The sequence below is a fragment of the Hyperolius riggenbachi genome, chromosome 7 (genome assembly GCF_040937935.1).
Source record: "Hyperolius riggenbachi isolate aHypRig1 chromosome 7, aHypRig1.pri, whole genome shotgun sequence".
In the NCBI taxonomy this organism is placed as follows: Eukaryota; Metazoa; Chordata; class Amphibia; order Anura; family Hyperoliidae; genus Hyperolius; species Hyperolius riggenbachi.
This window is the reverse complement of record NC_090652.1, coordinates 205,707,466-205,726,880: the sequence shown is the minus strand read 5'-3', so window position 1 is coordinate 205,726,880 and position 19,415 is coordinate 205,707,466. Positions and strand designations below refer to the sequence as shown.

General features: G+C 43.9%; 1 protein-coding gene across 2 annotated transcripts in view; it reads right to left on the bottom strand.

The window, feature by feature from the left end:
- VPS8 (VPS8 subunit of CORVET complex) overlaps nucleotides 1-19,415 on the bottom strand; it is a 457,588-nt gene that overhangs the window by 318,807 nt on the left and 119,366 nt on the right. For both annotated transcript variants that reach the window (XM_068245033.1, XM_068245032.1), the window contains exons 13-14: nucleotides 3,693-3,800; nucleotides 184-264 (exon numbers count right to left, since the gene is read on the bottom strand). In XM_068245033.1, the coding sequence (XP_068101134.1) occupies nucleotides 184-264; nucleotides 3,693-3,800 (189 nt within the window). The remainder of the gene's footprint in view (nucleotides 1-183; nucleotides 265-3,692; nucleotides 3,801-19,415) is intronic.

Below are 19,415 nucleotides of genomic sequence, written 5' to 3'. Positions count from 1 at the left end.
CTTGTTGTGTGTACTGGAGCCGAGATACACAACAGAAAATGCCCAAGCCCCATGAGAAGATTTCAGATTAATTAATCACACATTCTTTTGGCGGTCGTTTGTATCACATTAAATTTTAAGACAACTATTACAGGTTTTAAGCATATAATGCATATCACAACAAATACCACAATTCATACTTACTGTGAAGTTAATAAGATCATAGTGCAAGTGAAGCTGTTTCTGTTTGTTAATATGAATTGCCCCAGATTCATCTCTCTTCACCTGCAGGCAGAATTTATATTAATTAGTCAGTTATTTAATGAGTATGAAAAGAGCTCAATAAGTTGTTCCACACACAACAGAGAAAATACCTTAAAGGGGCACTATAGCGAAAAATTGTAAAATTTAAAATATGTGCAAAACATAGACAAATAAGTACATTTTTTTCCAGAGTAAAATGAGCCATAAATTACTTTTCTCCTATGTTGCTGTTACTTACAGTAGGTAGTAGAAATCTGACAGAAGTGACAGGTTTTGGACTAGTCCATCTCTTCATAGGGGGATTCTCAGCAAGGCTTTTATTATTTATAAAGATATTCCCTAAAAATGGTTTAAACAATGATGCTGGCCAGCTTCTCTGCTCGCTACACAGTTTTTGGCAGTTGGACAGAGCAACTGCTATTTACTAAGCTTTTGAAAATAAATAAATCCCTGAGAATCCCCCATGAAGAGATGGACTAGCCCAAAACCTGTCGCTTCTGTCAGATTTCTACTGCCTACTGTAAGTGACAGCAACATAGGAGAAAAGTAATTTATGGCTCATTTTACTCCGACAAAAGCGTACTTCTTATTTATCTATGTTTGGCGAAAAATTGTAAAATTTAGAATATGTGCATAGTGTACCTTTAACCACTTAACGACCGCCTAACGCCGATAGGCGGCGGCAGGTCGTAAGTGGTTTTGCATGGAAACGCTTTTCCATGTCAGTTCACGGAGGGTGTCTCTGTGAACAGCCTGCGAGCCTCCGATTGCGGGTCGCAGGCGAAATGTAAACACGCGGGGAAGCAGCGCCGTAAAGGAGATTGGCGATCCCCGGCCTCTAATTGGCCGGGGTCGCCGCAGTCTGATAGGCTGAAGCCTATCGCCGTCCTGCGCCGCCCAGGGGAAGGAGGGAAGGGAGGGAAAGAGAAGGAAGGCCCCCCCCCCCCAGCAGGACATCCCCCTAGTGGGGAAAAAAGGGGGGGGGAAGTCTGCAACACGATCTGTGCTGGGGGCTGGAGAGCCCACGCAGCACAGATCAGCACAAAATAGCGTGGTCCTTATGTGGTTAATGTCACTTAAAGGGGCACTACAGCGAAAAACTGTAAAATGTAGAATATGTGCAAACATACACAAATAAGAAGTACATTGTGTTCAGAGTAAAATGAGCCATAAATTACTTTTTTCCTATGTTGCTGTCACTTACAGTAGGTTGTAAAAATCTGACAGAAGTGACAGGTTTTGGACTAGTCCATCTCTTTATAGGGGATTCTCAGGGATATATTTATTTTCAAAAGCACTTAGTGAATGGCAGTTGCTCTGTCCAACTGCCAAAAAACTGTGTAGGGAGCAGGGAAGCTGGCCAGCATCATTGTTTAAATCCTTTTAAGGGAATATCTTTATAAAGAATAAAAGCCTTGCTGAGAATCCCCTATGAAGAGATGGCATAGTCCAAAACTTGTCACTTCTGTCAGATTTCTACTGCCTACTGTAAGTGACAGCACTATAGGAGAAAAGTAATTTATGGCTCATTTTACTCTGGAAGAAACGTACTTATTTGTATAGGTTTGCATATATTTTAAATTTTACAGTTTCGCTGTAGTGCCCCTTGAATGATGTTGCACAAAATTTTGTTAAAGGCGATTAAATCTTGGTGATTGGCTCTTATGCTCTTATGGTCATTCAAAATAAATGACCGTCGCTGTTAATCTGTAGCCATTAAACATTGCTTAATTACTTTTTGATCAACGATTTATTGCAATACTGTCCCGTGGATATAGACCCTTAGAATCCTATTTGCAAGAATTCACCAAGGGTATTACGTACCATAGAACTGCGTGGACTGCCACATTAAGTATAGACAGAGTAGCTACATACCTTCTTGTTTTAAGAAGGCAAATTTCTGTTTTACAAAAAAGGGACAAGTCTAGGGAACATGTGATTTAATGGGCCTTAAGTAATTGTTAGACTTGCCAGTGTTAACTTCCCTGGCGGTATGCCCGACACAGTGTCGGGCTAGCCGCCGCAGGGGATCGCATGGCCCTGGGTGGATTTTTTTTTAAATAAAACCTGTTGTAGAATATTCAGCAAGCACTTTGCTAGCTAACTATGCCCCCCAAGTGCCTCCGGTCCCCTCTAATCGCTGCTGATCATCGCCGATATACGTACCCCCCAGGTATCCTGCGATGGCGCAGTCTCCCAATCAGCACCCGGCTTCACTATGGAGAGGATCGTAACTGCGCATGACGTCATGTCCGATCCTCGCCATAGAGACGAGTAATGCTGATTGGGAAGCTGCGGTTCTCGCGGGATCGCGGACGGGTGAGTGTTGCCGGCGGCGATCGGGGGGGGTCAGTCCGGTGCCGGGGGCTTGGGCAGCATAGTTAGCTAGCCTAGTGCTAGCTAACATACAAAAAAAAATGTAATCAAAAAAATCCCTCCCGCGTACGCAGCCACTTTAACTGCGTACAGCCAGGGAGGTTAAACGCTTGCGAGTCTGATAATCGATCCAACTGCACTTAGCCCTAGCAAGGGTGTTAATAAACCTCACTTGGGCAATATTATCGCCCACCAAGTTCTTTACACCTTATCCTATTACACTTTTCATGCTGCCGGGAAGCGATGATTCTCATCAGACGTGAGTGTTAGCTTAGACCTGCAAAAAGTAGGACTAAACACCCTAACACACGTCTTCCGCTGCTGCACCTGGGGGACTCCTTTAATAAAGTAGACCCCAAAGCTCCCAGTCTGTTCATCCATGCAGCGCCGAACCTCCCTGCAGCTGAATCGGGCACCCACGCAGCTGAGCAACTCACCCCGCATCCTCTGCCCCTTACTGCAACTCCCGTCGCTGTTATCTCTGAGCCTTGGCGAAGCATCTTTGAAGCTCCCGTCGGGGATCCCCATTGGTGCACGGTCTGGACCAATGAGGATGCAGTGGGGGAAGATGGCGGTGGATGTTCGGCGTGTCGCATGCATCTCCAGGGCAGCAGTACCATGGTGCTGAAGGACAGAACCGCAGCACAAAACCTCGCTCCCCATTGCCCGGGATACAGGAGCATCGGTCAGGCTTTAGCCTGAGTAATGCTCCCTAACGAACAGCCATCACACAAGTGAAACCAGCAATAGGATTTGCTTTTAATCCTCATGCGGTAGCAAGGTGATAAGTAGCTCGCATTTGCAAGCTACTTCTCATCTGGAATAGAATATGGCCCAATGTCTTATCCCCCAAGAATCTGCAGAGGAAGACCAAAGAGGTCTATCATATTTGGATTTAAAATGGTAAGCTAAATACTACCATAAGATGGCAACATACTGTTTTTTGCATGAAGGACATCACAAAATTTCATTTCCAGTAAATGAAAATGCCTGATAATCCCTTAGAAACAGGTAACAACTGTAAGAGAAGACAAAATTATCACTAAGCAGTTAATAGCCGATTATAGCCTTACCAAGAGAAAATGTACCACATCTCCCCTGCAGAACGCCAGCATGGGGTTCAAAGCCCCCTGCAGTATCACAAAATGCCATGCCAGAAGTGGCACACTAGAGGGATCCATCTGTCAGATTGCAGGAGATACTAATTAGGAAACTGCATATCACATAATTGTAAAATTTCAATAAATAAATGGTGGCAAACATTATTTCAGTAAAACATATTTTATTTAGTATAATTTGACTGCTCACTACAATCGTATAAAGTACAGTAATAGCTAACTAAATTTACATTTCAAAAGCCATTTACATCATGCATTCACTGCACACAGCAGTTGTGGGGTACTGTAACACGCAATGAAGAGCATTCTGTAAGCCAGATCCTTTCAGGTTAGTTGTTAGGCATGGGTTAAAAAAAATAATAGTTCTGATATCTATGCAAATGAGGCAGTCAGGAATCAGACTGATGCAGCCAAACTCTCCTGAAAACAGAGACCAAAACACTTTTCCTCGGCTGAGAAAATAATGCTGATAACAAGACAGGGCTGTAAAGTTCAAAAACTATTATTTATTTTATTTTGCTGCTAAACAAAGCAGGTTTTACAACAGACTGTTCCCGACTACTGTTTAGAATTGTTTTTTTCAATTATCTTTATTTTTCCATTTTCAAAAATTACATTTTCCATATACAAAACTTACATCCATAAATCGTTTCATGTATAAAACTTGCACTGGTCACTGGGTTCCGAACATTAGGGACCGGGGTATCTAACATATACCACAGACTATTTTTAAAGTATATCCCTTCAATAAGCTGTTTACCTTTCCCCTTTCCATATCCCCTTCCCCTAAATTCCCCTTAGTTTTATTAATGTTAATATTACTCTGCCCCAAATTAACCCCATCCATCCATCTCTCATATCTCTTTTTCATTCCACCTTCCCTTCCCGCCCCACCCCCTAACCACCCCCCCCCCCGGGTCACCCCCCACAATTTTTTCCTCCTCCCATTCTTCCTACTTTTAGTCACTGAACGTCTACGGGGTACTCCTATCTCTCAGTTTTCTATTTCTAATAATTTATAAGTTTGTGTATGTTTAAATTCGTTCCATTTTCTCCATCTTTCTTCATATACCTCCCCCCTTTCTTGAATATAGTCAGTCAATTCCTCCATTTTACCCACTCGTTCCAGTTCTCTCATCCACTCTTCTATAGAGGGGGGCAGGATAGACTTCCAGTGCCTTGCTACCAAAATCCGAGCAGCATTTACCAAAAACCTCATTAAAGATTTATCATATTTTTTCCGGGGCCAATCATTGCAATGTAGCAAATAGAAGGCGGGGTCTCCCGGCGGCCTGGTCCCCTCAATACGCTCTATTAGATTTCTTACCTGGACCCAGTATGGTTCTATCAACTTACACCCCCAAAAAATGTGCATAAAATCCCCTCTTTCTTCCCCACATCTCCAACATATTGCTGATGTCCCTGGGAACATCCTGTTCAACCTTACTGGGGTGTAATGCCACCTTACAAATATTTTATACCCTGCCTCCTGTCCATTCGTAGAAATTGAAGATTTACTAGATAATTCTAACACCCTCTGCCACTGCCTGTCCGTAAATTGTCTCCCCAGGTCTTTCTCCCACTTTGATCTTATTACAGCTGTTGGATCTTCCGAATCGTTTAGCAAGGCATATATTCTAGAGAGAATTCCCCCCCTACTCCTATCATTCCTCCCACAAAGTTCTTCAAACGGTGTTAATACTCTACTCAAGGTGCTCTTCTTGCCACAACACGTCAAAAAAAATTTGCATTGAAGATAGCCCCATTCATCTATTTTCTCATTTTTCTTCTGCTCTCTTATTTCCTGTAGTCCTATCCACTCCCCCTCCTTTACCAAATCTCGAGCTCTCAATTCCTCCTCTTTTTCCATTCCCCAATGTTTCCATAATTGTGCCCCCAATGGAAAGTTCTTATTTCCCAGGACCGGAATCATGGGTGTAGGCCACGGGGAGACCGTTTTCCTCCCTCTATTCCTAAAAAAAACCCTCAGTGTGTGTCTTACCAACAACATACCCTTACCCATTTCTATTTCCCCCTTTTTTTCCGCCGACCATGGTATATTCTTAATTGATCCACCCACCATCTCTTCTTCCAGCTTCACCCATTCTTTATCCTCTGCATGTTTATGCCAATCCACTACTCTCACCAGGGTTGCGGCCTCGTGGTATTTCTTAAAGTTAGGCACTGAAAGTCCTCCCTTAACCCTCTCCGCTGTTTGTATTTTATAATTTACTCTCATTTTTTGCCCCCTTCCCAAAAATTTCCCCACTATACTTCTAAGTGTCCCAAAAAACGAGGGGGGGGGGGTCGGGATCGGTAGGGTCTGGAATATATACAGCAACCGGGGCAATACATTCATCTTTATAATAGCATTTCTTCCGAACCATGAGAATTGTGGACGGTCCCAACTCTTCAGGTCCTGTTTTATTTGTCTCAACATAGGCATATAATTATATTCCACTAATTCCTCTACCGTGAAAGCTATCCTTACCCCCAGATACCTGAGGGTCCTTTCTTGCCATTTAAATGGGAAATTTTCTTTTAATTGATGCAATTGTTCCTTCCCAAGCCCATTTCCCAACACCTCACTTTTATCCATATTTATCTTCATGTTTGACAAGGAACCATAAACCCGGAATTCATTAAGCAGATTTGGCAAAGTAATGTGGGGTTCTGTAATATAAAACAACATGTCGTCCGCATATGCGGCCACCTTATGTACACCCTTCCCCACCCCTATACCCCGTATGTTGGAGTCCCCCCTCACCCTGCACAAGAAGGGCTCCAACGAGAGCGCAAAAATCAATGGCGAGAGAGGGCATCCCTGCCTGGTCCCATTCATAATATTGAAGGGGCCAGACAGGACACCATTAGCCCTAACTCTCCCATTTGGTTGGGCATACAAAGCCATAATCATGTTTTTCATCTCTTCCCGTATCCCCACATACCTCAAGACCCCCTCAATGAAGGCCCACTCCACCCTGTCAAATGCCTTCTCGGCATCCGTCGACAACAGCACCACAGGGTTGGAGTGCGCCCTCTCCCACTGGATCAAGTCCAGTGTTCTGATCGTATTATCCCTAGCCTCCCGACCTTCTATAAATCCCACCTGATCTATATGGATCAGTCCCTTCACACATGGCGATAGCCTGTTGTATAATACTTTTGCATATACTTTTATGTCCACGTTTAACAGTGCAATAGGCCTGTAGCTCTGACATTGTAACGGGTCTTTGCCCTCCTTGTGCAAAACCGAAATATGGGACTCCAACATACGGGGCGTAAATCTCTCCCCCGAGCTCACATTAAACATCTCTATCAACGGGCCTATTAATTGTTCTTCAAATATCCCATAGTAATCTGTAGTCAGACCATCCGGTCCTGGCACCTTGCCCTTAGGTAACTGCCCAAGTGCTCTTTTCACCTCCTCACTTGTAATTGGGAACTCCAGGGACGAGGTTTCGTCTTCCGACAGCCTGGGCATACCACTTTGTTCCAAGTATTCCCCTATTTTCCTTTTCCTTTCCTCCTCTTTCTCTTTATCTGCTTCCCCCCTTATGTTATATAATTTAGTGTAATATTCGCAAAACACTTGAGATATTTCTTCTAGTTTATGATGTTTCTTTGCTCCTTCATCCTTAATACAAGAGATATAATTACTTCTTTGTTGCTTCTTAAGCGCTCTAGCTAACATTGATCCACATCTGTTTCCATATTCGTAAAAAGTGCGCCTGTACCTTAAGGCTATGTTTTTAACTTTAAAAAACAGTAATTCTTTTAACTTTTCCCTCTCCTTTATTACCTCTTTCATAACTTCTTCCTCTTGTCTTCCTTTATGTTGCTGTTGTAGTCCCTTTATCCTATCTAGAGTCTTCTCTATCTCCTTTTCTCTTTCTCTTTTCCTCCTAGCTCCCTCTTGAATCAGTATCCCTCTTATATAACACTTGTGGGCCTCCCAGACTGTCGGTGCTGCCACCTCGCCCCCGGAGTTCCACAAAAAATAATTCTTTAACTCATCCCTGATCCTATTTACCACCTCTTTGTTTTTTAACAGTGCATCATTTAGCCGCCAGATCATAGGTTTTCTATCTTTCCCACCCCAATCCAACATCACTGTTACCTGTGCGTGGTCCGACATCGTAATTGAGCCAATTTTAGCGGATCTTGAGGATGAAAGTAGGTCATGGGATACAAAAATATAATCTATCCTCGTATAACATCTGTGTATTTGTGAGTAATATGTATAATCACGGCTAGAGGGATTTCCCACCCGCCATATATCTATTAATTGAGATCCGTGCAGGAGATTCCTGCATTTTCTCAATATGCTATCTGTTATTGTAGTTCTTCCCTTTGACGTGTCCATCTTGGGCTCCAATGCCATATTGAGGTCCGTCCCTATTATTATACTCCCCTCTGAAAATTCTTCTAATTTCCTCAAAAATCCCTCTAGTGTTTTTACTTGGCCCTTATTCGGTGCATAGTATGACCCAATTGTAACCATCTTGACTCCTATTTCACCCTTAATCATGTTGAACCTACCCTGTGGGTCAGCATATTCTCCTTTAAGTGCAAACGGGACTTCTTTTGCTATCAGGATTGCTGTACCTTTAATTTTGGCTTCCTGAGGGGTGCTGACATACACAGACTTATAATATCTATCATATATCCGAGGTATTGCAGGACCCTTAAAATGAGTCTCTTGTAGACAGACTATATTAGCCTTTTCTCTATGACATAATCTCAAAATTGCTGATCTCTTTTCCGGGATATTTAATCCCCTGACGTTCAGTAACCATATCCTAAGTTCCAGCATTTTCTATTCTTCCCTTTGCTACAATTGGAGTGACCCGTTGATCCCCATTCCCCCTTTCACACCCCCATTCATTCCCCCCTTTGCAACCTTTCCTCCTGGGAGATTTGGGCCCACCCCGGCCCCCAGTTCTTATATCATCTTCTCCCACTTTTTTAAAAAGGAATAGATCCATTGAGAACCTTCCCCCGGTTCTCTTAGTGTGTTGCATCACCTTCTAGGGTAACAAAACGACATTTCCCGGAGCAGGGTTTTGCCCCCCACTCTCCCCCGCATCTGGCCCGCCTATCCATCCCGGGGACCCAAAAAATGGCTCCCAAGGTAGGAAAGAAAAAAAAAAAAGGAGAAACCGAAGGGAAAGGCGGGAGGGTAATGGAAGGGGACAGCCCCGGAGGAAGAAGGGTGGGGGAGAGGAGGAAGAAGAAAAAAAAAAAAAAAAGAGGGTGGGGGTGGGGGAGGGGGGCAGGGGAGATCCCCTAAGGAGGGGGTGGGGCAAGGGAGGGGCCCCGGCGCCGTCCAGAGAGGGGGGGGGGACACGGGGGGTGGGTCATTTCACAAATCTCCTCCCTCCATCTTCATACCCTCCCCCCTAAAGCCAACAATTCCAGTAGTCCATCCCCTCTCTCCCCCCCCCCCAACTCCACTACATCCACCCCACACCCTTACAGAGAGGGGGTAGTGTGCTTCCCCGGGTTCGTCTGCTCCCCCATAGTCTAATCCCCCCCTGTATTCCCCTCACTCCTAGATCTCTCCCGTGACTATTATAAAAAATCCTCCTCGTGAACTAATTCAGAAAGGAAAGGTGCCAGATAGGAAAGGGAAGGGTTATAGCCGTTGTCCCGGATGCCAATCAGAAACTCCATTACCGGTAGGTCTAATAGGAGTCTTTCTCTAATTGGCATCCGGGACAACACGAGAGATAAACAAGTAAGTCTTTAATAAGGTTAAAGACTCACCTTTAGGGAGGGACCACTGTCTGTAGCACCTTTCTGCCAAACGATTGATCTTGTTGGGATAGTACATCCACCCTGTAATGTCTGATGAAGGTTGATGCACTCGACCATGTTGCAGCTTGGCATATTTGCTGTATGGTGGCTCCTGCCCTTTCTGCCCAGGATGTGGATAATGATCGGGTAGAATGTGCCTTAATATTATCTGGTACCTGACAGTCACTTTTCTCATATGTTAATGAAATAACCTGTTTAACCCACCTGGCTATGGTTTGCCTTGATGCCTGAAGACCCTTATTCTTCCCCGAAAATAGAACTAGAAGGCTGGTGGATTTTCGAAATTCCCTTGCTCTCTTTAAATAAACCAACAGGGATCTGCTGACGTCTAAACAATGAAATCTCTCCTCCTTCTCCCCCGAAGGATTAGAACAGAAGGAAGGTAGGATAATTTCTTGAGACCTATGAAACTCGGATGCCACTTTAGGTAGATAGGCCGGATCTAATCTAAGTCTGACACTATCTGGACATATGATTAGGAAGGGGTCTTTAACTGATAAGGCTTGCAAATCACTCAACCGCCTCGCAGATGTGACTGCGATCAGAAAAGCTAATTTGAGCGTCAGAAATTTAATGTCAATCCCTTCTATTGGCTCAAAGGGGGACTTCGTGAGGCCATTAAGGACAAGAGAGAGATCCCACTGTGGAAAAATCTTTTGCCTGACTGGTGTAGACCTTTTTAAAGCTTTAAAGAAACTTTTTACTAAATCCTCCTGAGCTAAGTGTCTGTCTAGAAGGATAGATAAAGCTGAACATTGCACCTTTAAAGTGCTGGGTGCTAGTTTCATATCAAACCCACTCTGTAAGAATTCTAATACCGAGCTAGTTAGGCCCTGATTCCTGGAGTGAGAAATACCCCAGGCTATATACACTTTCCAAACTTTCCGATAGATCTTCTGAGTTACTGGTTTCCTACATTTAAGAAGAGTCTCAATAACACTGTCAGAAAGACCTTTATTCCTTAATATGACCCTTTCAGGATCCATGCGGCCAGTCTGAATAAGTGGGGTTTGGGATGGACCAGCGGCCCCTGAATCAGTAAGTCCGGCCGAACCGGTAGCAGAAATGGTGGACTTGTCGCCATTCTCAGCAAAGCCGCATACCATGGCCTCTTTGGCCAAAGCGGAGCTATGAGAATCAGATTCCCTGATTCTCTTTGAAGTTTCACTAGAACCTGTGGAAGAAGGGTTATTGGGGGGAACGCGTAACTCAACTTGAATCCCCATGGCAGACTTAGGGCGTCTAGCCCCAGGGAGCCCTGACACCTGTGTAGGGAAAAGAAGTGCTTCACCTTTGCATTTGTTGGTGAAGCAAACAGGTCCACCTCCGGGATTCCAAATTTCTCTGTTATTAAACTGAAAACCTCCGGATGTAGTTCCCATTCCGCCTGACTGATCTGCCGGCGGCTCAAAAAGTCTGCTTCCACATTGAGGGTCCCTTTTATGTGAATCGCCGTTATTGATAGAATACGCGGTTCTATCCAACCGAAAATTTCCGACGAGAGAAGCATTAGATCCTTGGATCTTGTGCCCCCCTGTTTCGACAGATATGCTACTGTGGTGATATTGTCCGAAAAAATTCGTACGTGTCTTCCTTCTATCAGGGACTGAAAAAATAGGAGCGCTCTTTGAACCGCCAGCAGCTCTCTGAAATTTGACGATTTCTTTCTTATTGAATCGGTCCAATCCCCCTGCGCATGCTGACCCTCTGTTGTTGCGCCCCAGCCCCAGGCACTTGCGTCCGTAAAAACCTTTATCGGATCGCATTGTCTCCAAATTCTCCCACTGCTTAGACTGTGTGGATTTAGCCACCAGGCCAAACTGACTTTGATCTGATCTGGTATGCTGATCACGAGATCCAAAGATCCCTGCGATTTGTCCCAGTGGAGTAGGAGAAGGGATTGAAGATCCCTGCCATGGGATTGGGCCCAGGTGACTGCCGGAATTGAAGAGGAAAATAGACCTAGTACCCTCATGATTTGGCGAATCGAGCAAGTCTCTTGAAAAAGTAATCTGTTTACTTCGGAATGAATCTTTGTAATTTTTTCCGAGGGTAAATAGACTTTTCTGTCCAGGGAATTTATCCTGTATCCCAAAAATGTGATTTCCTGGGCAGGAGTTAGATTCGACTTCTCGTAGTTCATTAACCAACCTACCCTTGTCAAGGTGTTGATCACAATGTCCCTGTGCTGCAACACCAGATCCATTGTCTCTGCAAAAATCAAGAGGTCGTCCAGATACGGAATAATCGATATTCCCTGGATCCTCAGAGCTTTCATAACCTCGGCCAGAACTTTTGTAAAGATCCGCGGAGCGGATGCTATCCCAAAAGGTAGGGCCTGAAATTGGAAATGATGAATTTGAGACTGGATCCTGATTGCAAACCTCAAAAATCTTTGATGGTTGTGAAAAATCGGTATGTGCAGGTAGGCGTCGCGGAGATCTATTGAAACAAAATATTCCTTGCCCTGCAATAGGGCTCTTACCGAAAAAATACTTTCCATCCTGAACCTCTTGTAAATTAGAAATGGATTGAGGGATTTGAGGTTCAGGATAAAGCGGAATTCCCCGTTTGCTTTCTTCACCAGAAATACATGGGAATAATACCCCTGGAATACCTCTTCCGGGGGCACCGGCAAAATTACTCTTTTGGCTAAAAGTTTTTGGATCTCCACTTGTAGGCCCCTGGCACTTTCTGGGTCTTTTGGAAGGGGATTCACGAACCTTCTGGGAGGAGGCTGAACTGAAAATTGAAGCCGGTAACCGCGCTTTATAATTAATAACACAAAGGGGTCGGGATTTAACTTCTCCCATTCTGAAAGAAAAAATCTCAGCCTTCCTCCCACCGGTAAGTCATTTAGTGGGCTTGGAGGGTTCAGTCCTACCGAGTGTGAACCCTCCCCTACCTCTTCCTTTAGGAAAGGACCATTTTCTCTGCACGTTCTTTTCCTTAGATTGTTCGGGAGATTGTTTAATAGGGACAAAGGGTCTTTTGCCTCTAGAACTTCTCTTTTTGTTGGGGAACTGTTTGCCTTTCTCAGCAGAGCGAGATAAAACATCGTCAAGGCCTGAGCCAAACAAAAGATTACCTTCAAACGGAATTGAGCATAACCTATTCCTTGATGTTTGATCTCCCTCCCAGGTTTTCAGCCACACTGCTCTACGCGCTGAATTTACAAGGGCTGTAGTACGCGCAGAGATGCGAATAAGTTCTGTAACTGCATCCGCTAAAAAGGCGACTGCCCTCAGTACAACTGGCAGAGAGGCAGAATAGTCTTTGAGTGGAACCCCCTTAGAGATTTGTTCGAATAAATTATCCATCCAAATTCTAAGGTTACGTGCGATACATGTGGCTGAAACACCTGGGACGAATCCGAAGGCTGCTGATTCCCAAGCTTTTTTAAGGAGAGCATCAACCTTTTTGTCCATTACATCCTTTAGAACACCAGTGTCTTCAAAGGATAAATCTGAGTCTTTAGAGTATTTTGACAAAGATGCATCCAATTTAGGGCATTTTGTCCACTTATCAATCTCTGATTGGTCAAAGGGATATTTCCTTTTTGCTGACTTAGGTATGAATAGAGGTCTTTCAGGATTTTGCCATTGAGAAGTAATAATATCCTGAAGGGTTTTATGAAAAGGAAAAACTCTCCCCTTGGATTGACCTAAACCCGAATAGACCTGATCCTGAGGAGTTAATTCAGGTACGGGTTCCTTAATTTGTTCCGTAGTATACACTGCTTTGAGCAACTCAGAAGATTCATCTGGAGTAAAAAGGAATCTTGGTGTGTTAACTTTTTCCTCTCTATCCGAACCCTCTGAATGGGGCAGTTCACCCTCATCCTGAGAGACGGCAACCCCCTCCTCCTCCTCTTCTTCTTCCCCCTCCTCCTCTCCCTCCTCTCCAATTCCAAAGATATCAGATAGGGCGGAAGATTGGGATAAAAGGCCTGAAGAAGGGCCTGGGAGGTGCTCAGAAGCTTGTGGGATAAAAGACTCTTTAAATTTATCCAAAGTTTCCTGCATGTTCTTATTAACAGCCTCCATTACCCCCTTCAATATATCAGATGAATGTGAGGCTACAATAGCATCGGTACACCCCTGACATAAATTCCTTGGGGCTTCCAAAGCTATCTTGCTATTACACAAGCCACATCGTTTATAATTTTTAACTTGACCAGCTGTCTTAGGATCAGTCTTTGTCTAAAAAACAGAAGAAAAGACAACAGACTCCATAAACCATCGTTACACAGCATAGAAAAACCACAAAGTCCATCCTCCACTGGAGGGCTTACCAGACTTGTACCCGATGGCTGCGCTTGCCCAGAGGATTTGGAAGGTGTGCCTACAGCCTCTGCCTCCCGCTGCTGTGGCTGCTCACCCTTCGGCTGTGACATCCTCTCTCTCCCCCGCAATACCACTGTATAGTGCGGGAGGTTTGGTTAGCGCAATGGAGACGCCAGGAGCACGCTCTTTTCCTTCCTGGCTCTCCTAGGTCCGCCCCACTTCCGGCCGCCCTCCACTGACGTCACTTCCGGGCGCCGGCCAGAGCGCGGATGCCTCTTGCAGAGCCGGCGTCTGACGGGGGGACAAGCGTAATGCCGGCCAGAAACACCAGACACCTAGGCCGCATACACCGACACCGGAGGACAGTAGCCCGCGTCACCTCCTGCTCCGCAAAAGCCACGCTACCTCCTGAAGGACTCACTCACCGAATGGTGAGTGCAAAAATAACAAAACTCGGGAGCTTTCTTCTTAGGTGTTTCCGACGCGGAAACACAGATTAACTGAGGTTGGAGGGAGGGCGGGGGCTTTTAATCTTCTTGGGGTTATGTTTCCCCAGATCCTGGGCGGGACCGGATCTCGTGTTGTCCCGGATGCCAATTAGAGAAAAAATAAAAAGATTTCATACATACCTGGGGCTTCCTCCAGCCCCATAAGCCCGGATCGCTCCCACGCTGCAATCATCCGCTTCCTCTATCGCCGGTACCAGGTCCCGTCACTTCCATTGTCCCCTCGCAGCTTCGGCGGAACTAGTCGGACGGCGTAGGCAGCGCCCCTGCAGCCAGTCCTGAGACCTGTCGATCTATTATATTAGGTGAGCCCTGCCTCGATCTCTCTTTCTTGCTGCTACTACACCTTATATATACACTGTTGCACCTTATGGGAATCTTACCTCTTATTTCATATTGCCATTACTTTCACTAATCTACCTCATTCTCCTTTTTCTACCTCACCTTTTTTGTTTATTGATTTCACCAACCATCCTATATCTATAGATGGTTATGAATTGTTGTATGCACATGCACTTAAATTGTATTAGTGGCAGCTAGTGATTGTGAATGTCTATTCCCATATGTTTGTGTGTGACTCTCCAGGGATTTCTTCTGAGATACAGTGCCACATTATTATATTTTTGAACCCAAAAGCTTTGCGGCACTGTTCAGTAACCCCCCCCCCTTTATTCCGCAGAGACCCCTCGACAAGCCGCATACAATAATATTATTACTATATACGCACATATTATTGTATTACTTGGGGCCTATGGCCCAGGTCTGGCTGCTTTGTTTTTAATTGTTTTTAAATTTGTGGTTGGCTTACAAATAAAGATTTTTGTATATCCTTTACATCCTGTTTCATTGTAGTTCGCTCATTTTCTACTATTACATTTAAAGGGGATTTCTAGCTTGCTTGTTTTTGTTGTAGTATATTGTTTTGGGTCGGTGACCTATTTCCCCCTGCATAGCCTATTATGGCGTTTAGAGTAACATTAGTTACTTAGTGATGCTTGCTTGCTTGTTCTGGTGTTGAAAGGGTCCCGTCACTTCCGGCGGACGCGACCAATTGTCCGCATACACAGGGGCTCCCTCCATACCCTTACGCATGCGGCTGCGCAGTAAGGCGCCGCACGCGTAAGGATAAGGAGAGAGCACCAGTGATGCGGAAAATTGGCCGCGTGCTTCAGCCGACTGGCCGAAAGTATGGGACCCGGGACCGGCGAATACAGGCAGCAGGGGACGGCGGCGTGGGAGCGATCCAGGCTTATGAGGCTGGAGGAAGCCCCTGGTATGTATAAAATCTTTCACCTTCTTCTGCTCTGGTTCTCTTTAAAGATAACCAGAGACGAAGCACCCTCATGTATTTTACTACATTCATCAGTGGGAACATGACAGTAAACACCTACCCTGCTTTTAGTTTCATTCTTATCTGCTTAGTCTATTATCAGCTGTGATAAGAATCCCAGACTGAGCCTTCAGTCTAGGTTTGACCTGGAATCATTATAGCAGAGTCACTCTTCTGTGGAGTCTTTTCAAGCCCAAGCCTGCCCCCTCCTGGCTTAGCTTTCCTGCTTTGCATACTGAGAGCTCTGATGACATGGGAGGGGCTGTTGCTGCTGAGAGAGAAGCTCTGAAACAGACAAGTGTGGCTGCAACATGTGTGCTCTGTGTGCACTCTGCATAGATAATGATGATGACTGCAGTTTCATTCCTATGAGAGAGACTTCCTACAGGCGCTGCACATCATACCAAAATGAAAGCACACAGATGAAAGGCTGCAGCAGCCTTTCTCATATAGCCGAGACAGCAGCCTAGTCTCATATAGCCTAGACAGCACATCCAGAACAACTCATAACCCGGAAGCAGAGAGGATATGAGCTGGTGGCCATATTGGATTTTTCCTGGAGCAATAATGGATAAGAAACACTAAAAAAAGGCACACCAGAGCGGCAAAATTATCAGGTAGAGCATTTATTCTTTACAAGCTATCGACTGATATGTTTATTTTGTGTGAAACGTTCATCTCTGGTTCCCTTTAAATAAATAAAATAAATTTTGGGTTTTACCATTGAAATTGAACAAGTTCCTATAGCACTTACAAAGTTTTTCTCCTCTTGTTTTTTGTTTAATGGACTTTCCACCACTGTTTTCATCTTTTTACACTTTCAAATATTACCTCTTTTTCCTCCAGTGTCTTCTTTTTTTTCCCTACCCTTTCTTTCTTGACTTTTTTTCCACCAAGTTCTCTCTCTCAATCCATTCACCATATCTTTACTTCCCTTCAGCCTTCTCTTTGTTCCCTCTAACTCCATTTCTACTATTCCCCAAATCCTTAATATAAGGCCAGTGCTCAGGGTGTTGAGGGTTCAGGAATAATTTGGTGTATAAATACACTATAATACTAATACATGTATGATTCTTAACACTCTTTGGGGGTGATTCTTTCTAAAATTATTCCTGATTTTCTCAACTTTGATAATAAATCTCTTAATTAACTTTAAGGGCCCTTTCACACTACAGGCAGCGATAAAAGGCTAAAACTTGCATTTTGGCTGCAGGCGTTTTCAAGGCGTTTTAACGCCAATACATTAGTATCATTTGTAATGAGAAACGCCGCGGTCAGCCCTAAAAAAGCTCCTGGGAGCTCCAAAACGCAGCGTTAAGTGTGAAAGGTAAAATGAAAGTCTATGGACTTTCATTTTACCTAGGAAAACGCCAACTTCGGCCGTGGCGTTAAAACGCTGAAAAAGCCCTCTGGTGTGAAAGAGCCCTAAAGGACCACTATCGCAAAAAATTGTACATTTTTAAATATATGTAAACACATACAAATAAGAAGCATGTTTCTTCCAGAGTAAAATGAGCTATACATTACTTTTTTCATATGTTGCTGTCGCTTACAGTAGTCAGTATAAATCTGACAGAACCGACAGGTTTTGAACTAGTCCATCTTTTAATGGGGGATTCTAAGCAGGGCCTTTATTCTTTATAAAGACATTCCCTAAAAAAAAAGATTTCTACACTGATTCTTGCCAGCCTTACTGCTCACTGTTTTGGCAGTTGGACAGTGCAACTGCCATTCACCACCAAGTGCTTTTGAAATGAAACAAATCCCTGCACATCCTCCATGAGGAGGTGGGCTAGTCCAAAACCTGTCGGTTCAGTCAGATTTCTACTACCTCCTGTAGTCGACAACAACATAGGAGAAAAGTAATTCATGGCTCATTTTACTATGGAAGAAACATACTTCTTATTTGTTTGTATTTTAAATTTTACAATTTTTGTGATAGTGGTCCTTTAAGCTCAGAATGTAGAAGTTCTTGAGATGTCACAAATTCAACTTTTCACTTGGGCTTCACTCCAGGAGCACATCACACAACAAAGAAAATGGTGGTATATACAGGGAAAAAGTGAGAAAATGGGTAAGGATGGTCAATGAGATGAATATAATTCAGAGTTGATGCAGGATTATGTAAATTTCATATGCAAATTTATGCAGCTTGAAAATGGACCAATAAAGTCCCACCCAGGTTTAACTTGATTGGTCCATTCTCAAGTTGCATATATTTGCATAGAGAATTTGCATAATCCTGCATCAAGTCAAAATCATCTTACCAACCATCACTAAAAATGACCCCATGTAGGTTTTAACACCAATTAGGCCCAAACAACAAATTTAGCACAAAATACTTCTGAATAGATATAGGTCTTCAATTTATTAGCAGCTGTACATTTGTGCAAAATATAAATGAAATTCCAGATCCAGGAAAAATGGTTTATTTTAACTTTGGACAACTTTGATTTTTTGTTACTGTCCTGTGTTCCAATCTTCCAATATAGAACTTCTATTAATTCCTGGTCAGACAGGAAGTGATGAAATCTCTTCAAGAAATAAAAAAATGTAACTTTTTTTTTAAAGAATACCAGAAACACATAGTAAATTCACAAAGCTTCATAGGGATACTGTTATGATCGCTTCTGCAGCGTTTTCTGCTGACTGCAGTGGTATTGCAAACCAAGCAGTTCTAATGTCATTACATGCATTTGCTTGCATAGTTTGGTTTGCACTTAAACTAGTTGCTGATTCCATCTGCAGTCGCTCTGAAGTTAATGACAGTTTAATATGCTTTTGTGTAAACAAACATTGTCTGCTGCAGTGGAGGGGCGGTCCCTTTCCTGCAGGCTGCATATCATTGTCTGCCTTTTCCTGCTATCAGCCTGTGATTAATTACCATTCACTTGTGTGGGAATCTGCAGGTCTGCTCCCATTGGATGACCTCAGTATAAAGAACTGCTTCCTGCAATGCCTCATGGGCTATCATAGTTTCAGACTCTATCTGTTACTCTGCTCGTGCCCCACCTCGTTCTTGGTCCGTGTGGACTGCGCTGACTCCTGCGAAGGGGTCAGCGAGTCCTCCTAGTTCTGCTCTTGTTCTAGAAGTTGCTACTTGCTTGTCTTGTGTCATATATTGGTTCATCGCCAATATATACGCATACTTGCGCATTTTGTTATTTTCCTTGTATTCGTGTTACGTTAATATATCAGTGTCGCTGATATATACGTACACGAACTGTTTATTTCCTGTGTTCAGTTAGTCAGTTTTCCAGCACGTTTTGGTAGTTTGCGCGTATCGTGAACACCCGTGCTGAGCTAGTTATCCTGTTCCTGGTCCTGTTTGTGGATTGCGTTCATCTCTGCGAAGAGATAACGAATCCTTCTGAATCCTGTTCCTGGTCCTGTTTGTGGATTGCGTTCATCTCTGCGAAGAGATAGCGAATCCTTCTGAGTCCTGTTCCCTGTATTACTTCAGTCTTAGTCAGAGTTCCTGCTTATGTCATATATCGGTTCATTGCCAATATATACATATGTTAGTCAGACGTTACGAATAGTTTCATTGATAGCTGTAATTGTAATACGCTAGGAAAACATACTTATTGTATATTTATCTGTGTTACGTTCATCTATCTCGATCCTGCTATTTCCTGTCTCTCCTGTCCTGTCTTTGTGAGGCACGCCATCGCCGCAACGCATTGGCTGCCTCATTCCAGTCTGTCTGGTTTTGGACGCTTGCTGTCGCTAAGTA